The sequence below is a fragment of the Carassius gibelio genome, chromosome A9 (assembly GCF_023724105.1).
Source record: "Carassius gibelio isolate Cgi1373 ecotype wild population from Czech Republic chromosome A9, carGib1.2-hapl.c, whole genome shotgun sequence".
Classification (NCBI taxonomy): domain Eukaryota; kingdom Metazoa; phylum Chordata; class Actinopteri; order Cypriniformes; family Cyprinidae; genus Carassius; species Carassius gibelio.
The window spans coordinates 20635775-20659832 of record NC_068379.1 but is presented as its reverse complement, the minus strand read 5'-3'; the positions used below and the strand labels follow the sequence as shown (position 1 = coordinate 20659832).

Here is a 24058-nt window from a genome sequence, read left to right as displayed (position 1 = left end):
GGGCAATTAGTTGAAAGGGGTGTGTTCAAAAAAATAGCAGTGTCTACCTTTGACTGTACAAACTCAAAACTATTTTGTACAAACATTTTTTTTTCTGGGATTTAGCAATCCTGTGAATCACTAAACTAATATTTAGTTGTATGACCACAGTTTTTTAAAACTGCTTGACATCTGTGTGGCATGGAGTCAACCAACTTGTGGCACCTCTCAGCTGTTATTCCACTCCATGATTCTTTAACAACATTCCACAATTCATTCACATTTCTTGGTTTTGCTTCAGAAACAGCATTTTTGATATCACCCCACAAGTTCTCAATTGGATTAAGGTCTGGAGATTGGGCTGGCCACTCCATAACATTCATTTTGTTGGTTTGGAACCAAGACTTTGCCCGTTTACTAGTGTGTTTTGGGTCATTGTCTTGTTGAAACAACCATTTCAAGGGCATGTCCTCTTCAGCATAGGGCAACATGACCTCTTCAAGTATTTTAACATATGCAAACTGATCCATGATCCCTGGTATGCGATAAATAGGCCCAACACCATAGTAGGAGAAACATGCCCATATCATGATGCTTGCACCTCCATGCTTCACTGTCTTCACTGTGTACTGTGGCTTGAATTCAGAGTTTGGGGGTCGTCTCACAAACTGCCTGTGGCCCTTGGACCCAAAAAGAACAATTTTACTCTCATCAGTCCACAAAATGTTCCTCCATTTCTCTTTAGGCCAATTGATGTGTTCTTTGGCAAATTGTAACCTCTTCTGCACATGCCTTTTTTTTAACAGAGGGACTTTGCGGGGGATTCTTGAAAATAGATTAGCTTCACACAGACGTCTTCTAACTGTCACAGTACTTACAGGTAACTCCAGACTGTCTTTGATCATCCTGGAGGTGATCATTGGCTGAGCCTTTGCCATTCTGGTTATTCTTCTATCCATTTTGATGGTTGTCTTCCGTTTTCTTCCACATCTCTCTGGTTTTGCTCTCCATTTTAAGGCATTGGAGATCATTTTAGCTGAACAGCCTATCATTTTTTGCACCTCTTTATAGGTTTTCCCCTCTCTAATCAACTTTTTAATCAAAGTACGCTGTTCTTCTGAACAATGTCTTGAACGACCCATTTTCCTCAGCTTTCAAATGCATGTTCAACAAGTGTTGGCTTCATCCTTAAATAGGGGCCACCTGATTCACACCTGTTTCTTCACAAAATTGATGACCTCAGTGATTGAATCCCACACTGCTATTTTTTTGAACACATCCCTTTCAACTAATTCAACTAATTGCCCAATTGCACAGCCTTAAGAGCGTGCATATCATGAATGCTGGGTCTCATTTGTTTTCTGAGAATCTACTGAACCTACTGGTAACTTGTATGCCACGTAGCAATAAAAAAATATACGAAAAACCTTGATTATTCTGGTTAGTCACATTGTACTGCTATTATTTTGAACAATACTGTATATACTCCAAAAGACGAGATATATGTATTCTGCGAGTAACCAGAGAGGACTAGTGTTGAGAACTAATTTATTTTAGCGAATCAGTTTGTTCGAACGGGTCGGTTCATAAAATGATTCACGTATGCGTCGGAGTTATCAGTGTGACCGAGTCATTTACAGAAAAGATTCATTAGAACGTCAGGCTAGCGAGGTGAGGCGATGATGGCTTTTCGTAAGAGATGACAATTCTGTGCATCAAATACAGAGGAGGATACGAAACTACGAATCCTACTATGGTGACGCTAAAGGCTATGAATATTAATTAGGTTGCGAAGACGTTCCATCCTAATCTCCTTGAAGCATGCAGTCACCCATCCTAATTTATCTTCTTTGAAACAGTAGTTAATTCATAAATCCGCAGTAAGAAATCGTTCATTGGTCATTCCAACAGCGCCCACTCTGACAGCATCTGCCTTTTAGCCAATCTGTTGAAAAGTTGGGTGCCCCTCTTAATATTCATAAGTAAGGCCTTCCCAATAGTAGTATTAATAAATTAGCTAGGGGGAAGCACACAAAAAACTCTGACTTCCTGTATTTTCTTATAAGGAATATGAATGCATTACGCAATACATAGGCGAGAGGGATGTAAATATCTGAAATCGACATCGCTGTGGATGCCATTGCCTTGTAAATGCGGATTGTTTACAGCAGCCTGCGCATCCTTTCCTCCCTCCCCCTTTCCTCTTTCCCGGAGCTTCGGAGCGCTGGTGGTGAGGCAGCGGCTGGAGCTGCTCCTGCTGACCGAAGATAGCGCCTGCAGAGCCGGCCACGGCCGTCACATCACCCCGGGCCCCTGGAGGGTGCGAGCCACAGCAAAGCAGGAAGCAAGCTTTTGATACCACATCTTTGTGCAGCATCACCCTTCCGTGAACAAAGCGCACAGCCACTTCTGGATTTTACTAATCTTCACCTCCAGGTTTTTTCAAAGAGTTTGGATGTGCAGTTTGACATGATATGGCTGTTCTTAAACTAGTCGACCAGGTAATTGCACAAGGTTTTTTGATCGCATCATACATGCAAAATGATCGTTTTATTTGGAGGATGACATACTGCTTGGATTAAACTGAGGGATTTGCACATGATTAAATGTCGTTTTCAGTGAATGCACTATATGCATATGTAATGCTCCATATATGCTTGCAGCTGAAACTGCACGATGTATATGCAGCATATGCATTGCATATTAAAAATGCGTGACAGCACATATGAGTGTGTTTAAAGTGCTCATGTCTGTTTCTGCTGTCATGCATCTTACTTAAACAAAATCATAGTTCTTGGGGGAAGATTCTCTTCTTTCTGAAAGTCAAAAACGGATACTTGAGCAATTTGAGCAAGTCATGAACCTGATACTACTTTGGAAATGATTTATAAGAAATTGCTCCACTTCAGTTGTTCAATTAAAAAAAAATAAGTTCAATTTTTGTTTAGTGCTTTATAAATTATATTTGTTTTATCAACACCAGTGTAAAAATGTCTTTCATATTTGAGTTTAACAGAGATAAAATTATGGTAAAGTAGTGAGTGTAGCAAAGTGAGTGTTGCTCTCATCTATTGCATCATTTGTGTAAGAAAAATTATCTGCTTCTATCTAGAGAGAACAAACTTCCTGCTGTCTGCTGTAGTGTGTCATGATGCTGATGTTGATTTGGCTCCTAAAACTAATCTGCACACCATTACAAGTTTTGAGAAGAAAACCTCCCAAATTAATGATCATTATGAGCACACCTAGTCAGATTTCTGTTTTAACTAACTAGTATATGTTGCATACAAACAAAAGGTTGAGCTCCACCCAGTTAAAGCTCAGATAGTCAAGTTCCTTTTCTCACAAACATCACCGTTGTTCACTTATTTGAAACTTTTGTTGTGACGATAGCAATAATTTAGTTTCAAACTAAGCTTTTGGGTTTGCAGTGCAGTATTTCTAGTTAGTAAAAGACAGAATTCACTATAATAAGATTTTCATTGGTGATATATTGAATGTTACTACTATACTTCACAAACTTGAAATTACGTTACATCTTTTGATTCTAGTCAACTCGACTAACTATTCGTTTTCATGTCTCGTGGTGGGCACAAAATGTGAGCAGAGTAGATTTTTCAGTAGAGTAGACATATTTCCCTAACGGTCATGTGATGCCGTCATATCTAGATGCTATTGCAAATGTTCTAGGAAGTTGTCCTTTCAACAAGTAACTCGATGTCTATCAGGGGCCCCGTGAACCTCATGACAGGGTTGAGAAGATTTTTCAGCTGTGAGACTGTAGAGAGTAAAAAATCTACGAAATCTTTGCACACTACACGGTTGAAGCTATGTTTTGGATTCAAACAAGTTCAGCTATCGACAGCTTCATGTTGTCAATTGCCACAGAGAATGCCAACTCATCCTTAAATTTGTAATAGCAAACAAAAATTGCGTGCACAGTAATGCACTTGCAAAAATGGCATAAGATTCCAAAGGGCTCATATCTTTGATAGAGCACTTAAATGAATTTGTTCCTACAAAATGCGTCTATATAAATTCGCTTAAGATGTTAATCAAGCATGTGTAATTTCATTGTTTTATTTTTTAAAATGTTTTTGTTTGGTCAACAATGTCAATAACTACAGTAATTTTATATATTCTGTTTTTCTCATAATTTATTCTAAATTATTATTCCATCAGTCAAATCAGTCTTTAGTGGAGGGACTACTGTTTTAAGCGGCTGTACTTTGGTGTAACTACATTTATGCTTTATGTACACTTAAATAATTTGTTGAAGTGAGTGGATTTTTCTCTGTCATGACAGGAGATGAAAGATTGGATAATAGTTTAACACATATTTACATTTAAAGTTAATTTAGCAGACACGTTTATCCAAAGCGGCCTACAAATGAGGAACATCACATGCATATACTGTTGTAAAGTCTTGTGGCAGACTGGCAGTAAAGACCGTTTGTATTTTAAAATTATCCTGGAGCAGTGACTTGCCCCTTAGACTTCCATTAAAAGTGCATTAATGTAAACTCATGTCTTGTTTGTTTTTACGGACTAAGACACAAGTTGAAATTATTTTTGGAGTCACTTGCATTAAACCCAGGACAGTTATTTAGTAAAAGTTCATATGTGACACTAATTGTTCTGAGTGTCAGTAATGTTTACCGTCATTCTGGTCTTGTGTACAGTTTGATTTCCATACTTTGCCCCAAAGGGGGATGGGACAGGAAGTTGTTGAACCTCAGTATTCCCCTCTCACGTTTTTTTTGTAGTCTCGGAGGGTTACATGACACAAGTTCAGAGAACCCAAGAGGGAGGAAATAGAGGATAGTGTGTTTATGCCTTACACATCAGTCCATAAGAGTTCTGTAATGCACTTTGTGACAGCTTAGAAAAGTTTAGATTCTTTCAGTTTACATTTTATCCAGAAGAGCCTACAACACAACCCCTGAATCTGATGATCTGAAGAATGGATGGTCTGTCTAAAGTTGTGATGTATGAAATAGCAACAGATCTTTTCTTTAATATTGTGATGGACATCTGAGTGAAAAATATTTTCTAAAAAAACAAAACAAAACAAAAAACCTTTTTGTTGCTATCCATCGGTTGTTGTTTGGATGTAGGCAGATCTGAATGTGAATTTCATTGGACTAAATGTTTGGAGAAGTCTATCGTACATCAGCAAAGAGAAGTCTGGTGTTTCACCAGAAGATCAAGTGCAAGCATGAACATGCATGCATGGACAAATATCCATTTTAATGCTGACCTTTAATGTCAGGGTTAAAATGCTGCCACAAGGAACTACATTTCAGTTTCGCATTTCATTTATTGTGCGACATCAACAGTTCCTCATTTTAGAGCCATGATTCTTAAGGAGTCAGTCTGCTTTGTTTTAAAGAAGAGCCTGCAGTGATCCAGCTGTCAAAAGTGAAGAAACCCAAGCCCTCATTGGCTAAGAAAGAAGTCCAGCTCACTTCTATTGGCCATAGGGGACGGGGAGCTGGGGGCGGGGGAGGAGGTTGTGTAGCCTAATGAAAGTCAACAATGGCTTTAGTGTTTGAGAGTTTGGCATGGAGCAGTGCTGGGAGGTCGGGGAATGTCCTCATTTGTGATGAGCTGCATCCAGATCCCTGCTTGGGCCAGCGCTCAGCAATCTTGTCCCCAATTTTTACGTTGCCATAACACAGACAGCACTGTTGTCACCAGCTGTTGTGTTCTCTTTCCAGTAAGAGGAGAGCTGTGGGGTTGTGCATGCGATCTAGAAAGAGTCAACAACTCATAGTTAAGAGAATTCAACATTGTATCCTCATAGATTCAATTAATGCTCTCATAAAAGTGCTCAATAAGGATGGCCCATGTTGCTTGGTGCCAGTGTGAGAGTGTTTAAGGCCACTTCTGTTATACATTTTACATTCCTGATCTTGTACATGTGATTTTTTTTTTCCTGTTTTCTCAAATTTATTGAATGTTGTAGTTGCGAATTCTCGTGATTTAAATATGTGCCGAATAGAAGGAAACCTGGGGGTTCACGGTTGAACTTATTATTGCAAAAATTTGAATATGATATCCCCTAAGAAAGTGTAATTGCCTAGAACGTGCTCTTTCATAGCCCAGGAGATGTTTCACCTTGGGCTTGAAATGTTTCTTCTCAAATGTCTTGTGAGGAATAAAAGAAAGCAATTGAAACAAATGGTTGACTTGTAGTAAATGTGGAGCCAAATTTAAAAATGACTGATGGCCTGTGGTGAATTGGCACAGCAGAGATCGTTTTATACGGATGATGAAATGAGTTTGAAGTGAGTGGGTGTGTGATGGACTGTTTCAGCAGCTGAAAATAGAGCAGACCTCAACAACACTTCTCCTGTTGTGTCTACACAGAGAGTTTGTTTGTAGTTGTGCATATTAAAGAGAAAATCATAGTGAAAGAAGCTATTCTTAGAAGCATATTTTGAAGTGTCAGAATTTTTGTTGTTGTTGTTTTTAATTAAACATTTCTTAAAAATAAATAACATAATGTAACTCCATTACAGATTGTAATTCATATGGGGGTTGCATCCCTGTCTTTTCAATCGCCATCCATAGTGTTGAGCCCTGAGGTACCCTGTATGTTCATTTGCATGTTGCCTTGACTGCATGTGTTCTGTTGTATAGCGGAAGTGAAAGTGCTTTCCACGCTTCCTCTGTATCGCTTCTGAGAAGGTGAAAAAGAGCAACAGGAAGTGAGATGTGGGGGTTATTGCAGATAAAGACACTGGAAGTTTAGATGCAGCCAAGTTTGGCTCAAACCACCTCGGTGTTATACTTCTATTGACCCACGCATGTGTCAGATTGTGGTGATTTTCAGTGTGCTGCTATATGAATATATCAAGCTTGGCACTTGAATTCAGGAAAATACAGGTTATAAATATATTTGGCATCATTTTAGTTGCTCCATAAACAAGGATTGAAGATGATAATTACATAGCGGAAACATGAATTAATGACCACACTGCAAAGCTTCCTCGGGGCTCTTTGGGGCTCGATTTGGCCTCCCTGTAATGACGCCATGTCATGGAAATGGTGAAGGCTGTGTGGTTTTGCATCTTAGATTTGTGCTGAGAAGCTGATTCAAGAACTGATCATTTGAATGACAAAGTTGTTCCAAAGATATAAAACATAACATTTATGTAATCTTCACCAGAATAATCTAGGTTCTTGTATACTTTCTGTATACTTTCTGATGGAAACCTGGTGCTTGCCTTTGCATATTTGTTGCCACAATGCTGTGGTGGTTGCCAGGACATTGTTGTATGTTGAGTGGTTTTTAGTGTGTTTCCCTGTGGTTGCTAGGGTGTTAATAAGTGGTTCCTTGGGTTCTCTAGTGGGTTGCATTTGGGATCTGTTTAAATCTTTGTTACCTTGAAAGTGCTGTCAAGAGTGCTGCCTAAAAACCATGTTTAAATAATCTCTTCTCTTTCACAGCCACCCCTTGTCCAAGCCATCTTTAACGGAGACCCCGATGAAATTCGTGTCCTCATATGTAAATCAGAAGATGTCAATGCACTGGTATGGATCAGGTTCTTTTATTCTTCTTCTCACATGACTATATCTCATCTTTTTGTTTCTTGCAGCGCAGTAGTCGGGTGATCCCATGGACAACAGCCAGAGATTTATATACATTTTGTCTCAGTAAAGGCAACAGCACACAAAACAGTTTTCAGGGCCATTCTTTTTCCAGAATATTTATTTGTTCTATTTGACTCTCTTTGTCCGCCCTAATGGCTCCAGCAAAAATTAGCTCGCTGTCAAAATGTTGTATAAAGAGCCGCTGGTCAAAGTCACGATTTCAGTCTGCATGTGCAAACAGGTTCAGACAATGGACATGTTGAGATGTCACCACCGCAAGTGTGTGAGCACATTAGTACACACTGACATCTCCATCAGTGATCGTAAAGAGCCAGTCAATGCTCTTTTGTTGTGGCTCGCTTGCAATGACAGACAATCATTATACTGCATTCTAGTCTTTCTAGTGTTGATGAAGCCTATTTCCTATTGAAACAGCATGTTGGGGTAAGACATATCGAAGGGCACATCCTTTTTTTTTTTTTTTTTTTTATTAGCCATTAGACTTTTGTTTATCCCACAACTGGTAAAATATGATTTGTCCCTTATAAATCTCTAAGTCCAAGATACGCTGCTATTGAAAAGTTAAGCATCTGTAAGATTTTTTTTGGCGTAAAATTAATCCTTTTATTTACCAAGGATGCATTAAATTGATCAAAAGTTACAGTACAGACATTTATAAAGATTTCTATTTAAAATAAATGCTACTCTTTTGAACTTCATCATCAGTCTTTTAAGCTTTCATCAAAGTATCCTTCGAAAATCATGTATCATGGTTTTCCACAAAAAAAATGTAACTGCAGCACGATGTTTTTCAACATAGCATTTTAAATTAATGTTTCTTGAGCACCATCTCAGCATATTAGAAATATTTTTGAAGGATTATGTCACCCTGAAGATACAGAAGAGTATGCTTAATGGCTGCTGAAAATTCAGCTTTTCTATCACAGGAATAAATTACATTCTGAAATATGTATCAACTCATGTAGATGGGTTTAAAGCCAATAGACATGGAGCAGAAGACTTGATTTTGATTAGATTTTGAACAGAATCTTTCCACCCTTTCTGTCCATGTGTTGGACTCTCAAAGCTTTTTTTTTTCATTCTCTCTCAGGACGCTGAGAAGCGAGCTCCCCTTCATGCAGCAGCCTTCCTCGGCGATGCTGAGATCACAGAGCTCCTCATTGTGTCAGGTAGAGCTGCTTTCTTTCTCTCTCCCTCCATTCCTTTCCCAACTCCCTTCCATCATACCTTTACAGCATCTCATATAAAATAAATGCCATTAAAGTACATTAACGGTATAGTTTACCCAAAAGTAAATATTCTGTCATCATATATTACAATTTCATTCCAAACCAAAGTGTTTTTCTTTCTTTCTTTTTTTTTCTGTGTAACATAAAGGATGGGTTTGCAATGAGGGCGAGATTTTGAATGAACTACCCCTTTACAAATACAGCATATTGAGCCTTAAATTTGTTTGTTGTTTCTCGTACTACTTTATTTTAGGGGCACGGGTCAATGCCAAAGACAACATGTGGTTGACTCCACTCCACAGGGCAGTGGCATCACGTAGTGAGGTGGGCTAAGTTGTTAAACACACACTCATGTTACAATGTTTTGTGATGTTGTCACGCAGCAGGATGCTTTTATAACAATGCTAATCATATGCAGCAGCTCCTTTTTCCAACACTGGATGCTGATTGGTCAATCCTATTGCAGCTGGCCTGAAGTACACGATATAGTGTCATAGCTGTTGTTATGTTTTGCACACATCTAGGATGCTGTTCGTGTACTGATCCGACATTCTGCTGATGTTAACGCAAGGGATAAGAACTGGCAGACTCCGCTGCATGTCGCTGCCGCCAACAAGTCCCTGCGCTGTGCTGCGGTGATCATCCCGCTTCTGAGCAGCGTCAATGTTTCAGATCGCGGGGGACGCACCGCCCTGCATCACGCTGCCCTTAATGGACACACGGAGGTACTGCAAGTAGAAAACAATCGTTTTTGCTTAATTCATAGCAATACTGTGGAGCTCTTAATATAACATAAGGGAAAAAGTATATATTGTATCCACAAATTAAAAATTATTAACCAATTTTCTCCTTTCACTAATTACCATTTTTTGCTCCTCTTTTTAAAACAAATTCTTCATTTGCATTCATTATTTAAATTAAAGGGGGGATGAATAGTAAATTGTGGCCACAGTAGAACTAAAATGAGCTTCTTAATTTGTTGGAGCAAAGTCTTGTCCACGATAAATATCAAGTACAAGTATGCAAGTACAAAGACTGAGACAATGACGGCTTTTAGATTTTGTAGATTTTTACATTTTCTTGCATAGCGTTGTCAACATAACTAGAGTTTTCTTGTGTTCTCAGCAATGCAGAAGTCATTATATAAACTGTGACACAAACACGCAGCACACGGGAGAGCTTCGGGAGACCCATAATTACTGACGCATTCATGACTCATGCTTTACTGCCTATTGAGACTTGATTTCTCCATCTCTTTCTTATCACTGTTATTTAATTTCCTCTTTTTCTTTTCAGATGGTTAGCCTTCTCCTGGCCAAGGGTGCCAACATCAATGCCTTTGACAAGAAAGACTGCCGTGCACTACACTGGGCAGCATATATGGGTGAGGGATTGAAACTTTAACTGTGATGTGTATGCTCTTTTCCAGTGGAACACAAAAGGAGAATTGTCGTTTTAATGGTGTTCAAACTGACATTATCAAGTATGGCACTCATACATTTTTTTTTTAAAAACACCCTAAGACTAAGAGAGATATTTATCATTTTGTTAATGAACAAATCTGGGATTTTGAACAAATTGTTTGAGTGCATAACCCATTCATAAAGGCATGCTTCTTTCTGAACGAATCAGCCATTTTGAAGCTGTTTTGAACAAATCTTTTTAAGGAATGATTCACTGACATCTAAATGCCACGTCAGAAGCAGCTTCTATGTCGTCTCTGTAGTTCAAAAATGTATTTTGTTAATACTGGTTTCATTTGATTGGTAACAGCCAATAGTATCTTATTATTCTAATTGAGTTTATTGATAAAATGTAATGTTTACATGAAAAATGATGCTTACACATAAAGTTAAAAATGCTCCTGGAAATCGATTTGTCTAGCAAAAAACACTCAAAATATAAGCAAACAAAAATCACAAAAAATATTTAGATACTATTAGTTGGCAATATTGCATACCTGTACATACTTATTATGCACAAAAAGTCTTCTGAAGACTTATTTTGAGACTGTGAAGTCATATGAAATAGTTTTATGGAGCTTTTATGAGGTTTGGAGCCTGATAGACAATGGACACTTTCACAGTGTCATCTCCTTTTGTGTTCTACAGAAGTGAGTCATATGGGTTGGAAACAACATGAGGGAAAGTAACTAATAACAGAATTTTCATTTTTAGGTGAACTATTCTTTTAATCTGCTAAATCTGTGTTGAAGTGTTCATTATATTCTCTGTATACTCCTGCAGGTCACTTAGATGTAGTGTGTTTACTAGTGAGTCAAGGGGCCGAGATCAGCTGCAAGGACAAGAGGGGATACACGCCTCTACACGCAGCTGCTTCCAAAGGTCAGATCGCTGTGGTCAAACACCTGCTCAGCCTGGCCGTGGAGGTACCCAGGAAAAGAATAGATACTTATAGGGAAGCAAGCATGGGAAAAACATCTAGTTTGAGCTGACTATTATATTGCATGCTTTACTCATAGATAGATGAAGCCAATGCCTTTGGGAACACAGCGCTGCATGTGGCCTGTTTTAATGGACAAGATGCAGTGGTCAGTGAGCTGATCGACTATGGTGCTAATGTCAGTTATCCGAATAACAAGGGCTTCACACCACTCCACTTTGCTGCTGCGTCCACTCATGGCGCGCTGTGTCTGGAGTTCCTGGTCAACAGCGGAGCTGATGTCAACGTCCAGGTATGTCCATCTAGGACCACATATGGACAGACAGTCCAAATCCCGTGTGCCGTACGCCAGTAAACATTTCCTGATGTTTCCTCAGAGTCGTGATGGGAAAAGCCCTCTTCATCTGACCGCAGTTCATGGACGATTCACACGCTCCCAGACACTCATCCAAAATGGTAGGACTTTTTTTTTTTAGCTCTATTTAAAGCTTAGTGTTCCCCTGTGATTGATTTGCACGTACACTGAGAGTACAAGTGTGTGTTTCTGATACAGGTGGAGAGATTGACTGTGTCGATAAGGATGGAAACACTCCACTGCATGTCGCTGCTCGATACGGCCATGAACTTTTAATAAACACTCTAATCACGAGTGGAGCTGACTGCACCAGGTTTGACCCTGTCTTTGGATCCTTATTAAACAATCATGGTAAAACATCTTGTTGTTTCTGATATGCTCTTTCCTTCTCTGCAGAAGAGGGGTGCATGGCATGTTTCCTTTGCATCTGGCCGCTCTGAATGCTCATGCTGACTGCTGCCGGAAGCTTCTCTCCTCAGGTACAGACTACACCTTCGAATCAAGCTACAGTTGCACTACCTTTATATTACATTGGAAACCTGGCGGAAACCATTTTCGGCTAAATACAAAAAATATTGTCTATTTTGAGATGAGGAAGGGACGAAGTACTGTACCATGAGATACCCCTCAAGTTGATGTGACTCAGAAAAACTTTATAAATGACTTTCATAAAAGGGATGCTTCCTTTTGTAATTAGGTTTTTTATGTTGACTTTGAGTTTTTGTCTCTGAATTGATGAATTTTCGTCATGTCTCTTTGCTTAGGTCTGACATGTCATTCATTATATCTGTGTGCTTTCTTAACTCTTGACTCTTGATTGTTGGTTTGTAGTTTTAGATTGTAGATGCTGTATCTGAATTGTTCTGCTTGGTTGCACACATTTGTGTTCTCACCTCTGTGAGTGATGTGTGTTTGTCGTGTCTATCCTGTGTGCACTGTCTTTGTTTTTCTTGAACTAACATTATTTCTCTCTGTCTTTTTCTTTCACACTGTCTCTTTTTTGGACTCCTCTCCCCCCCGTGTCATTCTTTCCCCTCTTGCGGTCTGACACTGTGGCTGTCTGCTTCTGGGTGTGGAGACACTCTCCTCTTCCTTGCATGGCATCCTTCCTCCCTCCCCATACTTCCATTCCTCTACAGGATGGAGGTATAGAATAATGTGCCCTCTCAATAATGATTCGGTCCTGTCTGCAGGCTTTCAAATTGATACACCAGACAACCTGGGAAGGACGTGTCTGCACGTCGCTGCTGCTGGCGGGTGAGTCTGTCTGTCTTTCTGTCTTTCTTGCAGATCTGGATTTTGTGTGCAAAATGGGACTGTGGAAAAAAATATGTGTCTGATCAGTTGGAGTTGTGCTGGTGTTGGCTAAGACTACTTTATATATATATATATATATATATATATATGTATGTATATACACACACACACACACACACACACAGTATATATATATATGCATATACGTATGTATATGTTTGTGTGTGTGTGTGTGTGTGTGTGTGTGTGTATGTGTATGTGTATGTGTATGTGTATGTGTATGTATGTATTTGGCTTAGCTGAAATCTAACTTAAAAACTGTATATTTAAAATTTAAATAGACTGATGCAGAGTATTTACCAATAAGGAGACTGGACCTTTTAATGGTGTGACTTTATATTGAGTTTTGTGATTTTTCTACAGGGATCTGTTTACTTATTCTGTTTCTGATTGGACGTTTTATAACTGCTGTTGTATCATGTGGATTGTGATACAAAATGTCGAAGTCATGAAGTTATATATACCCAAATAAAATACCCAATTATGTATAAATACCATACAAAAACTAATGACTACCTTATTGTCCATTGTTTAGAAAAATGCTGGTATTATTGGACCTGTTATCTTTCCTTATACTCGTGCTGATGGCAAAGTTTTTTTTATCTCTCTCTTTCTCTGTCAGTAATGTGGAATGTGTGAAGCTATTGCTCAGCAGTGGAGCCGATCATAACCGCAGGGACAAACATGGAAGGTAAGTTCTTGGTAAAAGCAAGACATTTACATAGGGATATTTTTTTTTCATTTTACATGTCTGTCCTCTCCTCAGCTGGAGTTGTGCTAATAAACATTCAGTACTAAATATATCTGTGCTGTTCAGTGCATGTTACCAACATGTTTTTTAAAGATTTTTTATGCATTAAGTGTAATACATGCAGGTATGTAGAGTAAAGTGCATGATGAAGGAGATATAGAAAGGCTACTTTTAATAATCCACAGGAGAGCAGGGGCACAACCAAACACAAATCTTCAAACATACGAACATCACATTAATAGCGGACAAGAAGGAACTGAACAGACAGGGTTTTTAAACACAAGGAAAGAAATGAGAGGAAAGGAATAATCAATTAACAAAACGAGGAACGGAACATATGTATATATAAATACACAAACATACAGTATATATTTTGAATATATTTATGTTTATATATTTATATATTAATATTCTTATATTATATATATAAATATATTTAATATATAAACAACATATTTTTCTTCAATATATACACAGCATACACATATATATTATGTAAACAAAAAAACGTTTATTTTGGATGCGATTAATCGCAATTAATCGTTTGAGTCATTTAATTTTAAATACATATATATACATATATATATATATATATATATATATATATATATATATATATATATATTAGTGCTGTCAAAATTAGCGCGTTAACGCATTCGATTAATTTGAAATATTTAACGCGTTAAAAAAAAAATAACGCAATTAACGCGGTTGCAGTTTTTTTTATTTCCAGTTGTGGCCATGTGTGTTCAACGTGCAAAGAAATATGGATAAGACCAAGGAAGGACTTTTAGACGGAAAGTTTCAGTATAAAACTCTGCCGGATTACTCTTCAGTCTGCCACAAGAAACATTACTCTTCATTTAGTCTGCCACAAGAAACAGCAACATTAAAATCATGAACTCAAATGTCATTATTTAAAAAAAAAAAAAAAACAATGACTGTAACAGTGCGTAAATCAGACCTTTCTGTAACGCTAACGTTAATAAGCTTAAACGAAAATAACGAAATAATTGTGTAGCGGAGTATTTTTTGTACACAGTGCCGCGAACTGTCAATCACTCCTGTACGCGTGCATCACTGTCCTCCTCGCAGCTGCAGCAACTTGCGCTCTCTCTCTTCATCAAGCTTTAAAACAAAAAGGGGACAAAAAGATCATATTGTCTTTGTGCATAGGCTATAGATTAATTAGATAAATGAATATCTAAATTTGTGCCTTGCCGTCTACGGTATTTTTTTAGAACTTAGAAAAAAAGATGCTGCAGCCAATGAACAGCCAGCAGGGGCTGCAGGACGACTCAACCTCCGCAGTTTTTAATGTTTATCAGACAATAAATACTCAAGATTTTGCTTTAGTATAACTCACAACGAGTTTCACACACCTTCTCCGGCCACGTTGAGTTGTTGACACTTACAGTGGGAAAAGCGACACATGCGCTATTCACTTGTATAACTTAAGGGTGAATGGGTAATGTAGTTTCTGCTCTGGGTGGGATGAATTAGGAAGCTTGCATTGTGAAGGGCGCTCTGAAAATCGGCAGTGCAGGTAAAAGATTAAAACCTCTATTAAAACAGATGTCCAGATGAGCGTACCGGTACGCTACAAGCACGTTCTGGGCGCACGGAGAGGTGGCGGTACGCTCAAGAGCTATATTTGGAAGTGGCGGTACTGAGTACCGGTGCATACTGGCCCACTTAAAGCACTGGCAATGACTATACTTTGGAATTTTTTTGCAGTCCACTTAGAATTCAACATGGAAATCATTTTTGTTTTTTATTGGCATTGATTGTTTTGAAATTCAAATGGTACTTACATGCCTGTGTTTTTATTTCTGTAATAAATATGGCTTTCAAGCCAACAGTTAATTTGGAGGATATTGATGGTTTATTGCAGGTATGTTGTTTACATGAGAAAATCTGTGTTACAAGTTAAACAAAAATTCCAATAAACAATCATATTTTGAATTTAAATAGTTTCTTTGTCTTGAGTTTACATTAATTATTTACATTTTACATTCACATATCCAAAAAGTTTCAGTCTTTTATTTGCGATTAATCGCGATTAATTTAAAAAAATTGTGCGATTAATTAGTTAATTTTTTTTAATCGATTGACAGCACTAATATATATATATATATATATATATATATATATATATATGTTGTTTTTTTGTGTTTGTTTTTTTACATTTTCTCAGCTGTTTTGTTTGTGGAATTTGTTTGTACTCTGAAACTGAAACTTTCTTAATTTTTGTCAAATTCTTTTTTCTCTCCCTCTCTTTTGTCGTGACTTGTGGGTGTTGACAGGACCCCTCTCCACTATGCAGCAGCTAGCCAGCACTTTCAGTGTCTGGAGACGTTGGTGTCCTGCGGTACCTGCATTAATGCCACTGACCAGTGGGGGCGCTCTGCTGTGCACTACGCCGCTGCTTCGGACCTGGACAGGAGGTACACAACATTTACACAAACGGCGACATCTGTGATTTTCTCCTCCATTCTTTATAAAGTTAAAAGATTCAATAAAATAATTGATTTGTCCTTCAGTTTGCTAAAATAAACATTTACACTAATAGACTTATATTGCAGCAAGATATTACGAGGGATTTCACTGGGAAAATCTGCAGCTCATAAGTCTATGGTGGCGTGAAATACACCTTGACTGATGGTCAAAATATCTCCACATGAATTGTTTACCATGCAGAAATGGAGCTAGCTGTGGCCAAACAACATGTAATTGACAATTGTAAATGCATGTCTAACCCGATTAAGTGATTTAGACACAGGCAGCTGTTGTCCTACAGCAGGTGAAAACGAGTGCGGTTTCAGTCCCCATCTCCAGAGACTGCTAGCAGCCATACTTGTGTTACCATGGCAACCACAGGCTATTTTAAGTCTCCTATCATTGGGGTAGTTTATGTGCAAAGACAAAAGGGTTGGACGTCGACTCTATATGGCATACGGAAACACCTTTTTTGCTTTGTTTAATTAGATTAGGTGCTAGAATTCAACGGCACAAAGAAGTAATGAGACAATAACCGTAATTAATTTAATTTACACCATGATACCACAGACTTACTGCATGTAACATATCAAATTATTATTAAACTATTGAATCAGCATTGCTCAAGGGCACTTCAGCCATGGGTATTGAGGGTGGAAGAGAGTGTTCATTCACCCCCCCTCACCTACAACTCCTACCAGCAGTGAGACTCGAACTGGCAAGTCCAAGACTCTAACCAGGCCACAGCTGCCCCAACATTGGCTGTATAGTTAGTAATAAAACAAATATTAAGTCAGGTAATGGTAATACAGTTTTGTTTACAACTTGTTTACAACAAAAAAAAATGAAGAGTTATTGTTGAGTAAGGATGATCTGTGTGTAAGATTTGTGAGGTGTGTGTGATTTTTTTTTTTTTTCTGCAGGCGGCGTGTGGTCCTGGAACCAGAGAGTGATGGAGTTCAAGCCGAGAGGGAGAAGGAGGCAGCTCTGTGAGTTCTCTGGAGTTAAAGAGGAGAGTGGCCCGTGTCTGCTCAGCCTCAATTCTGTGTCCCCCCTCCTTGTCTCACCGTCTCTCGTGCTGTTTACATGTGTGCTGCTCTGATGCCAAAACATTAGGTGTTTGTGTCTGCGTGCGTCTGTTACCTCATCATTTCATGTCTGGGACAAACTAAATGTATTTTCACTCCTCACTCCACTTGATCTTTTTTTACTTTGTATAGTTGCATTTTTTATGGTATGTGTGTGTGTGTGTGTATTTGAATATATATTAATATTTTTGTGTGCAGGTGTCTTGAGTTCCTGTTGCAGCATGGTGCCGCCCCATCACTCCAAGATAAACAAGATTACAGTGCTGTTCATTATGCTGCAGCGTACGGCCACAGACACTGTCTGAAACTGGTGAGGACACAAATATGCCTCAGGGCACTTCCTCCATCTGTACTCCTGCATCTGTCTCTACTGTAGATTTAAATGTGTAACTTAACATGCAAATGACTTTAGTTCGGTTTGTGGTAGTCCAGTCATGTTGTAAAATGATGTGCTTGCTAATGCCTGCTGTCTGTTGAACCGATTGGACGCCTAGTGCACTGCATATGTTTATTTTGCAAGAATGAATTTGTTCCAGTTGAATTCAGAACAGCTTTTTATTGGGTTTAATGAAAACCGCTGTAATCCAGATTAAATCTGATTTCAGCTTTTGGACAAAGATGAGAACCGACAAGATGAGATAGAGAACAGCCAAACCAGGAGCCCGTTGCATCTGGCCGTGAGTCCAAATTTGCACCTTTACAACGCTTCCTAACAGACACATAGCAACATGCTAAAAACTAATCATAACACTTTATCAATGGCATATATCAATACCAAGGCTATCGCCGTGAACACTTAAGCATCCTGAAGCACACTTTTGCATAAGAAAGCATAGCTTGCATGTTTTTAATACTACAGTTGGTCTTTGTTTCCAGGCGTACCACGGTCATGCACAGGCTCTAGAAGTGCTCTTGGAGGGTCACTGCGAGGTGGATCAAGTGGATGAGGTGGGCCGGACTCCATTAGCTCTTGCTGCCTTCAGGGGCCACACTGACTGCGCTCTGACACTTCTGAACCATGGGGCCTCGCCGAAAAGCAGAGATACTATCCGAGGACGTACACCTATTCACCTTGCAGGTATTACATCTGTGTGTGGGGGATATTACACAGTCGTACACATTCATGCAGTATTTAATCCACTCTTGTTTGTCTCCAGTAATGAATGGTCATACATCATGTGTGCGCCTCCTGCTGGAAGACTCTGATAATGCAGATCTGGTAGATACAGCGGACTCTCAGGGACAGTGAGTAGTCCATTTAATAACTCTAAAAATCGTTCATCATAATGTCACCGAGATTTTGGAGTGGAATGAGTGTGTCATGTCTTATTACTTCTCAGCTTAAGGGTATTGTAGGATGGCAAGCTGAAGTAATTAAATAACAAAATTCAAACAAACAAATTTTAAAACAAAAGTTACCCAATTGCTACCCATAAAAAGTTGCTGACTAAATTGTTTTAAAATTACTATGCAACTAAAGAATTTTAAAATGCATATAACTATTTTTCTTTTTTTTTTGAGGATCTAAATTAGTGTGCTAAAATCAAACCTGAACACACTTACTATTCGTACTAATACGAATAATAAAATTAATCAACTCCCTAATTTATTTAATATTATGAGAACCATTTACCCATGGACATGATTATTGATTGATTTAATAATGGCTGACCGACTGAACACAATTAAAGATATTCTTGCAGGTGAGTGTGCATTAATGGGAATTCGTTATATGTGTGTTTGTGTCTGCAGGACCCCTCTAATGCTGGCAGTAATTGGGGGTCATGTGGATGCTGTGTCTCTTCTCCTGGAGCGTGAGGCCAGTGTGGACTTGGCTGATCATCAAGGTCTGACTGCGCTTCACCTGGGGGTGAGTTTCCTGATCTTGATTCAAGTGCAAGATAAAAAGGACTTTTTAAAAACTCTCTCTCTTTCTATCAGCTCTTGTGTGGACAGGAGGAATGTGTTCAGTCCTTGTTGGAGCTGGAGGCATCCGTGCTGCAGGGGGACTCCAAGGGTCGGACAGCTATCCACCTGGCTGCGGCGAGGGGTCACGCATCCTGGTTGAGCGAATTGCTCAATATTGCGTGTTCTGAACCCCCGATACCCCTATTCCGAGACAACCAGGGATACACACCTTTACACTGGGCCTGTTACTATGGTTGGTTTTAACAGCCTTCATTATGAGTTTAAAAAGACGCTTTTATTTATCAGTAAATGGAATGTAGCTTTGGTGAATTATAGTGGACTGGCATTGTGTTTGTATGTGTTCTAGGTCATGAGGGTTGCGTGGAGGTCCTACTCGAACAAAGAGATTTTCGTCACTTTGATGGGAACCCCTTCACCCCGCTGCACTGTGCTGTGTATGTCTGCTGTGAGATTGTTTTCTTCATCCCTGTCTTCTTTTGCACCTTTTTTTCTCTGTTTCAACATGTCTGTCTTTGAATCCTCTGTCCTGCAGGGTCAATGGCCATGAGACCTGTGCCAGCCTTTTATTAGAAGCCATGGGATCTAAGATTATAACTTGCAAAGACTCCAAGGGCAGGTTAGTTAGTATTATTATTATTATATCTTTTTTAAATAAAATATATATTTCTATACACATCTGAGAACTTGAGAGCGGACTTCATACACCTTCATGCACACAGTTAAATGTCATTACTACTGTGGCTTGGAAAATTTAAGATAGTCCTGAGAAACAGACCAGTGTAAGAAGTGAAATGTGCCTAATCAGTTTTTTTTATGTTTTTTAAATAAATCTATTAAAAACTGCTGTCTCTATTTATCAGGACGCCTCTCCACGCAGCTGCATTCGCTGGCCACGTAGACTGTGTTCAGCTTCTCCTGGCCCATAATGCATCTGTGGATGAGGTTGACCAATCAGGACGCAGTGCCCTGATTATGGCAGCAGAGAAAGGAAGGGTGGAGGTTGTAGGTATGTATTCAACACATTTTCATGCCTTTTATTTGCATTATGCCTCTGTTCATTTGTATAAATGAAGTATGAAAATGGACTCAACTGAATGTGCTTATGCAAAGTGTGGCGTGTTTTAAACAGAAGATTTACTTACTGGTTCCAGCGTGAACCTCAGTCTGACTGACCAGAAGGGCAATACAGCACTCCATCTAGCCTGCAGTAATGTAAGTATAGCCCATTGCTTGCTGTGGTCATCAGTCTCTGTAATTTTTATAATTAATTATCTATAATAATTTTTATAATTTATCAAGAATTTATACAAAGAAATTATAAACTATATAGTTCACTGGCGCAAAGGTTTTCATTATATCTACTCTATCCAATACCATATTTTATTGATGTTTATTATAATAATTTGGTCTTTTCAAAAACAAAAAAATCCATTTAAGGTATGCAGACACCTATGTGTGACTGTAATCAGAGGGTTTTAAAACGTCATATAATTATCAAACAATAAAATTGTGCCAGATATAAAAAAACAACTTTGCAAACAGTATTTTTGATTAAAAAAAAAAATTTTCTGCTTGCTCTCTGTCCAGGGAATGGAGGAATGTGCATTGCTCATTCTTGGCAAACTTCCAGACTCTGCCCTCGTTGCTACCAACGCTGCACTGCAAACGTGGGTTCCCCTATTATATTTACATTTATGCATTTGGCAGATGTTTTATCCAAAGCAACTTGCCTTGCATTTAAGCAATACATTTTATCACTTCATGGCATGCATTCCCTGGGATTCAAACCCATGATGTCGTTTGTGCCATGCTCTTAGAAATGATTGAAGAAGCAACCGATGCTCACTCGTTTCTCGTTCACGTCCCCAGACCTCTCCATTTGGCTGCTCGGAGTGGGATGAAGCAGACAGTGCAAGAGCTGCTCTCTCGTGGGGCCAGTGTTCAAGTACTTGATGAGAATGGTGCGTCTTCCTCAAACTAAAATCTCTGCGGATTTAGTTTAAGCAGAGATTGATAGTGTATGTGGATCGCTCTCTGCCTGTCTCTGTATTCTTCTTCTTTTGTTAGTGACATAGAGGCTTTTGCTAAGGCAGTCGCTGTGTTACTTTCAAAGCTTTGATGGTGTCATGCATGTCCTCTTTTGCCCCCTGACCATGTGTTTGGCTGCATATCTAGCGAGGCACTAATGGAATGATGCTTTCGTCCATCACCTCCCCACCCGTCCTTTTGTTCCACCGCTCCATCTCTCCTTTCACCTCTTTCTGCTTTCCCATCCCCTTTCCTGTATATCTTGCTCTTTGGCTGTCTTTCCCCGCAGGTCTCACCCCTGCTCTGGCTTGCGCTCCCAGCAGGGAAGTGGCTGACTGTCTGGCTCTCATTCTGGCTACCATGATGCCTTTCTGCTCCCCTTGCAGCTCTGGAGCTCCTTCCCCAGGTGCCCTGCTGAAATCTCTGCCCCGCCAGGCCAAGAGCCCCCAAGACCCCCGCAGTCCACGAGACCCCTCCTGCCCCTCCAGCGAGGGCACGACCACTGAAAACGACTCGGACTCAGAGACATTTTGACCCCGGCTCCTTCTAGAGGCTCTGGTGTTAGTTTTTAAAGGACAGATCGTCATGAACCTTGCAGAAGTTGTATGGATTTTTGATTATGGAAACAAGAGATTATAACATATATAAGTCACGGTCCACTTTTGTTCTGCCACACTTGTTTGCACAGGAGATTTCGTCGAAAGCCATTTTAATCACTTTTTAACACAGGCTGATTGATGATGATAGATTGCTAAATGTTGACTGACTTCTCACACTTGAAGGATGAGAATGTGAAGTGCGTTGCGTGGTGTGTCTTAGTCTGTGGACTTTTGAAAGCACAAACCATGTGGAAGTTACACTCATTTCACCCGTGTTGTCACTGTGGGACCAAACGAGAAATCTAATTTTTGGACCTACAGAGGAATTGCCGTCACTGTTACCAATCTCCCTTAGTATTTATTTGTAAGTAAACACTGGAATACACTATGCAACTTTTTCCTAAGTTTGTGCCCGGATGGATCAGTGCAGTTGCCAAAAGTCAGCCGTATTGCAGATTTGATGCCTAACATTTTTAAAAATCTGTTCAGATCTGTGAAATTGTGTAGTGTATTTCAGCCTTAAAGACAAGTTAGATGAAAAGTACATGAAACCCAGTGTAATGTGATGAAAATCCAATGCAAGTACTGCTTTTCCAGATCGTACACCAGTTAAACTTCACACATTGTATGTGACACATTGTGAATAGAAGGCTTTTGAGATTTATATTGTGAAAAGAGCATTTTTATCCCATAGATATAAGTAGATTTCTAGGCCTTGGTCTACTTACATCTGACGCTTTTGGAGTGTGACACTTTTGTCACTAGGTTCCTTCTCAGATATAGAGACATAGAGAGTGTTTAAATAATACATAAATAATCAGGTTGAATTTTAGATTCTAGTGGCATGTTATGTTATGTGAACCAGGATGTTCTCAAGCCTGCACCGATATTTATTAACCTTTAGATAACAATGGTACTACAATTGTATGCACTTATGTATAGGAGTAAATGGGTGCTTAAATTAATAGTTCACACCTAAATTATAATTCTGCCATTGTTTCCTCATGTCATTGTTTTTGTGGAACACAAAAGTGAAATTATCTTAATGTGGCTCTTTCAATACACCAACAGTTCATAGTGACGATGTCTGTCAAGCTCCAAAAATGACAAAGAAATACCTCCAGAAGAGCTACCTACTCTATTCCAAGTCTTCTGAAATCATACAAATGCTTTGAATGAGAAAGAGGCCAAAATTAACACTTTAATTCACTAATAATCTCTTCCTTCAGTGAGCTGTTGGTTCAAATCATCAAAAAGAACCAGTTCAAAAGAACAATCTGTAACTGGACTCTGAACTCCAGAGACCAGCAGTCAAAAGCTCGCTGAAGGGGAGTTTATCAGTCAATAAGGACTTCAGTTTTAGTCTGTTCATCACACAAAGCTAATGTATTGCGTCAAAAGACTTCTCCTTTTGTGTCCCATGAACAGAAAAAACAACATAAGGGGTGGGAAGTAACATTAGAAGAAGTTAATAATGACAGAATTGTGAGTTTGGGGTGAACTGTTCATCTCAAAAATGGAATATAATAACATTCCATGTCTTCTTTTTTCTTTCCTTCTGATTTTTTATTTTTATTTTTATAATTTGCACTTGTTGAATATCAATCCTTTAAAAAAAAAAAGATTTCTAATTCAGAAATACATATTGAAAAGATAAAGAGTTTTTAGCTAAGATGTTTTAAAATCTTGCCTGTCAGAAACTTTCTAAAACCAATTCAAAATGGAAATGTTTGTCTGTTTGCCTTTGTCCACAATGTGCCAGTTTCTCCACCGTGTCCAGTGCCTTGTTCTGCATTTTCAGAGTTGGGTTTATGTTTGTATGTATGTATTGGAGAGTAATGAAAGTCTGAAGAGGTAAAGATAAGTTTGGGTCACACCTGCCAATTGTAAGCCAATGTTCTTTTTTTACCAGGTCCTGATGTTTGCGCCTATGTGTGTGTGATTTACAATAGAAAACAGACTTTGTACCTATCAGCTCATGGACATTATCATCACCAGAGCAAATATTGCACACAACTGTCTTATAACAGCAGCACATGGTTGATTTTCTTTTCTTAAATTAGATGGTTTGTGAATGGGAGGATGCAGAGGAATGAGTCAAACAGTATTATAACAGAAAAAAAAAAGCTTTGAAATGTGTGACAATCTAGATTATGGTTCCTTCATTACAATGTTAAAGGTTTTTGTCAGCTCAAGTTTCTTTTATATAAATTGTTTGACTATTAAAATGTTTTAAGAAGAGTTTTGTGTCGAGTGTTTTT

The 24058-nt window shown here is 38.8% G+C and overlaps 1 protein-coding gene across 3 annotated transcripts; it reads left to right on the top strand.

Moving 5' to 3' along the window:
- Positions 1-2043: 2043 nt before the first annotated feature.
- LOC128019918 (serine/threonine-protein phosphatase 6 regulatory ankyrin repeat subunit B) lies at positions 2044-24038 on the top strand. Of its 3 annotated transcripts, none has more exons than XM_052606274.1 (28): positions 2044-2480; positions 7435-7518; positions 8690-8768; positions 9082-9152; positions 9353-9553; positions 10125-10212; positions 11075-11217; positions 11311-11523; positions 11609-11687; positions 11785-11899; positions 11983-12065; positions 12780-12843; positions 13526-13594; positions 15961-16101; positions 17077-17142; positions 17440-17551; positions 17847-17918; positions 18118-18319; positions 18399-18486; positions 18994-19111; positions 19183-19402; positions 19517-19604; positions 19703-19786; positions 20031-20176; positions 20300-20382; positions 20758-20837; positions 21040-21131; positions 21488-24038. In XM_052606274.1, exons 1-28 carry the CDS (start codon positions 2454-2456, stop codon positions 21730-21732), a joined length of 3153 nt encoding a protein of 1050 aa, XP_052462234.1. In that variant the 5' UTR covers positions 2044-2453; the 3' UTR covers positions 21733-24038. The 3 variants fall into 3 exon arrangements, with proteins under 3 accessions (XP_052462234.1, XP_052462236.1, XP_052462235.1); XM_052606275.1 differs by having other exon boundaries at positions 2045-2480; positions 21585-24038; XM_052606276.1 differs by lacking the exons at positions 20300-20382; positions 20758-20837; positions 21040-21131; positions 21488-24038 and having other exon boundaries at positions 19517-19615.
- The last annotated feature ends 20 nt before the right edge of the window (positions 24039-24058 follow it).

Bases quoted from the DNA above. Each gene is read 5' to 3' on its own strand.
- LOC128019918 (XM_052606274.1), top strand. From the start codon at position 2,454: ATGGCTGTTCTTAAACTAGTCGACCAG. The intron at 11,900-11,982 runs GTTTGACCCTGT...CCTTCTCTGCAG, and splicing joins AGTGGAGCTGACTGCACCAG to AAGAGGGGTGCATGGCATGT. The intron at 20,838-21,039 runs GTGGGTTCCCCT...TCACGTCCCCAG, and splicing joins ACCAACGCTGCACTGCAAAC to ACCTCTCCATTTGGCTGCTC.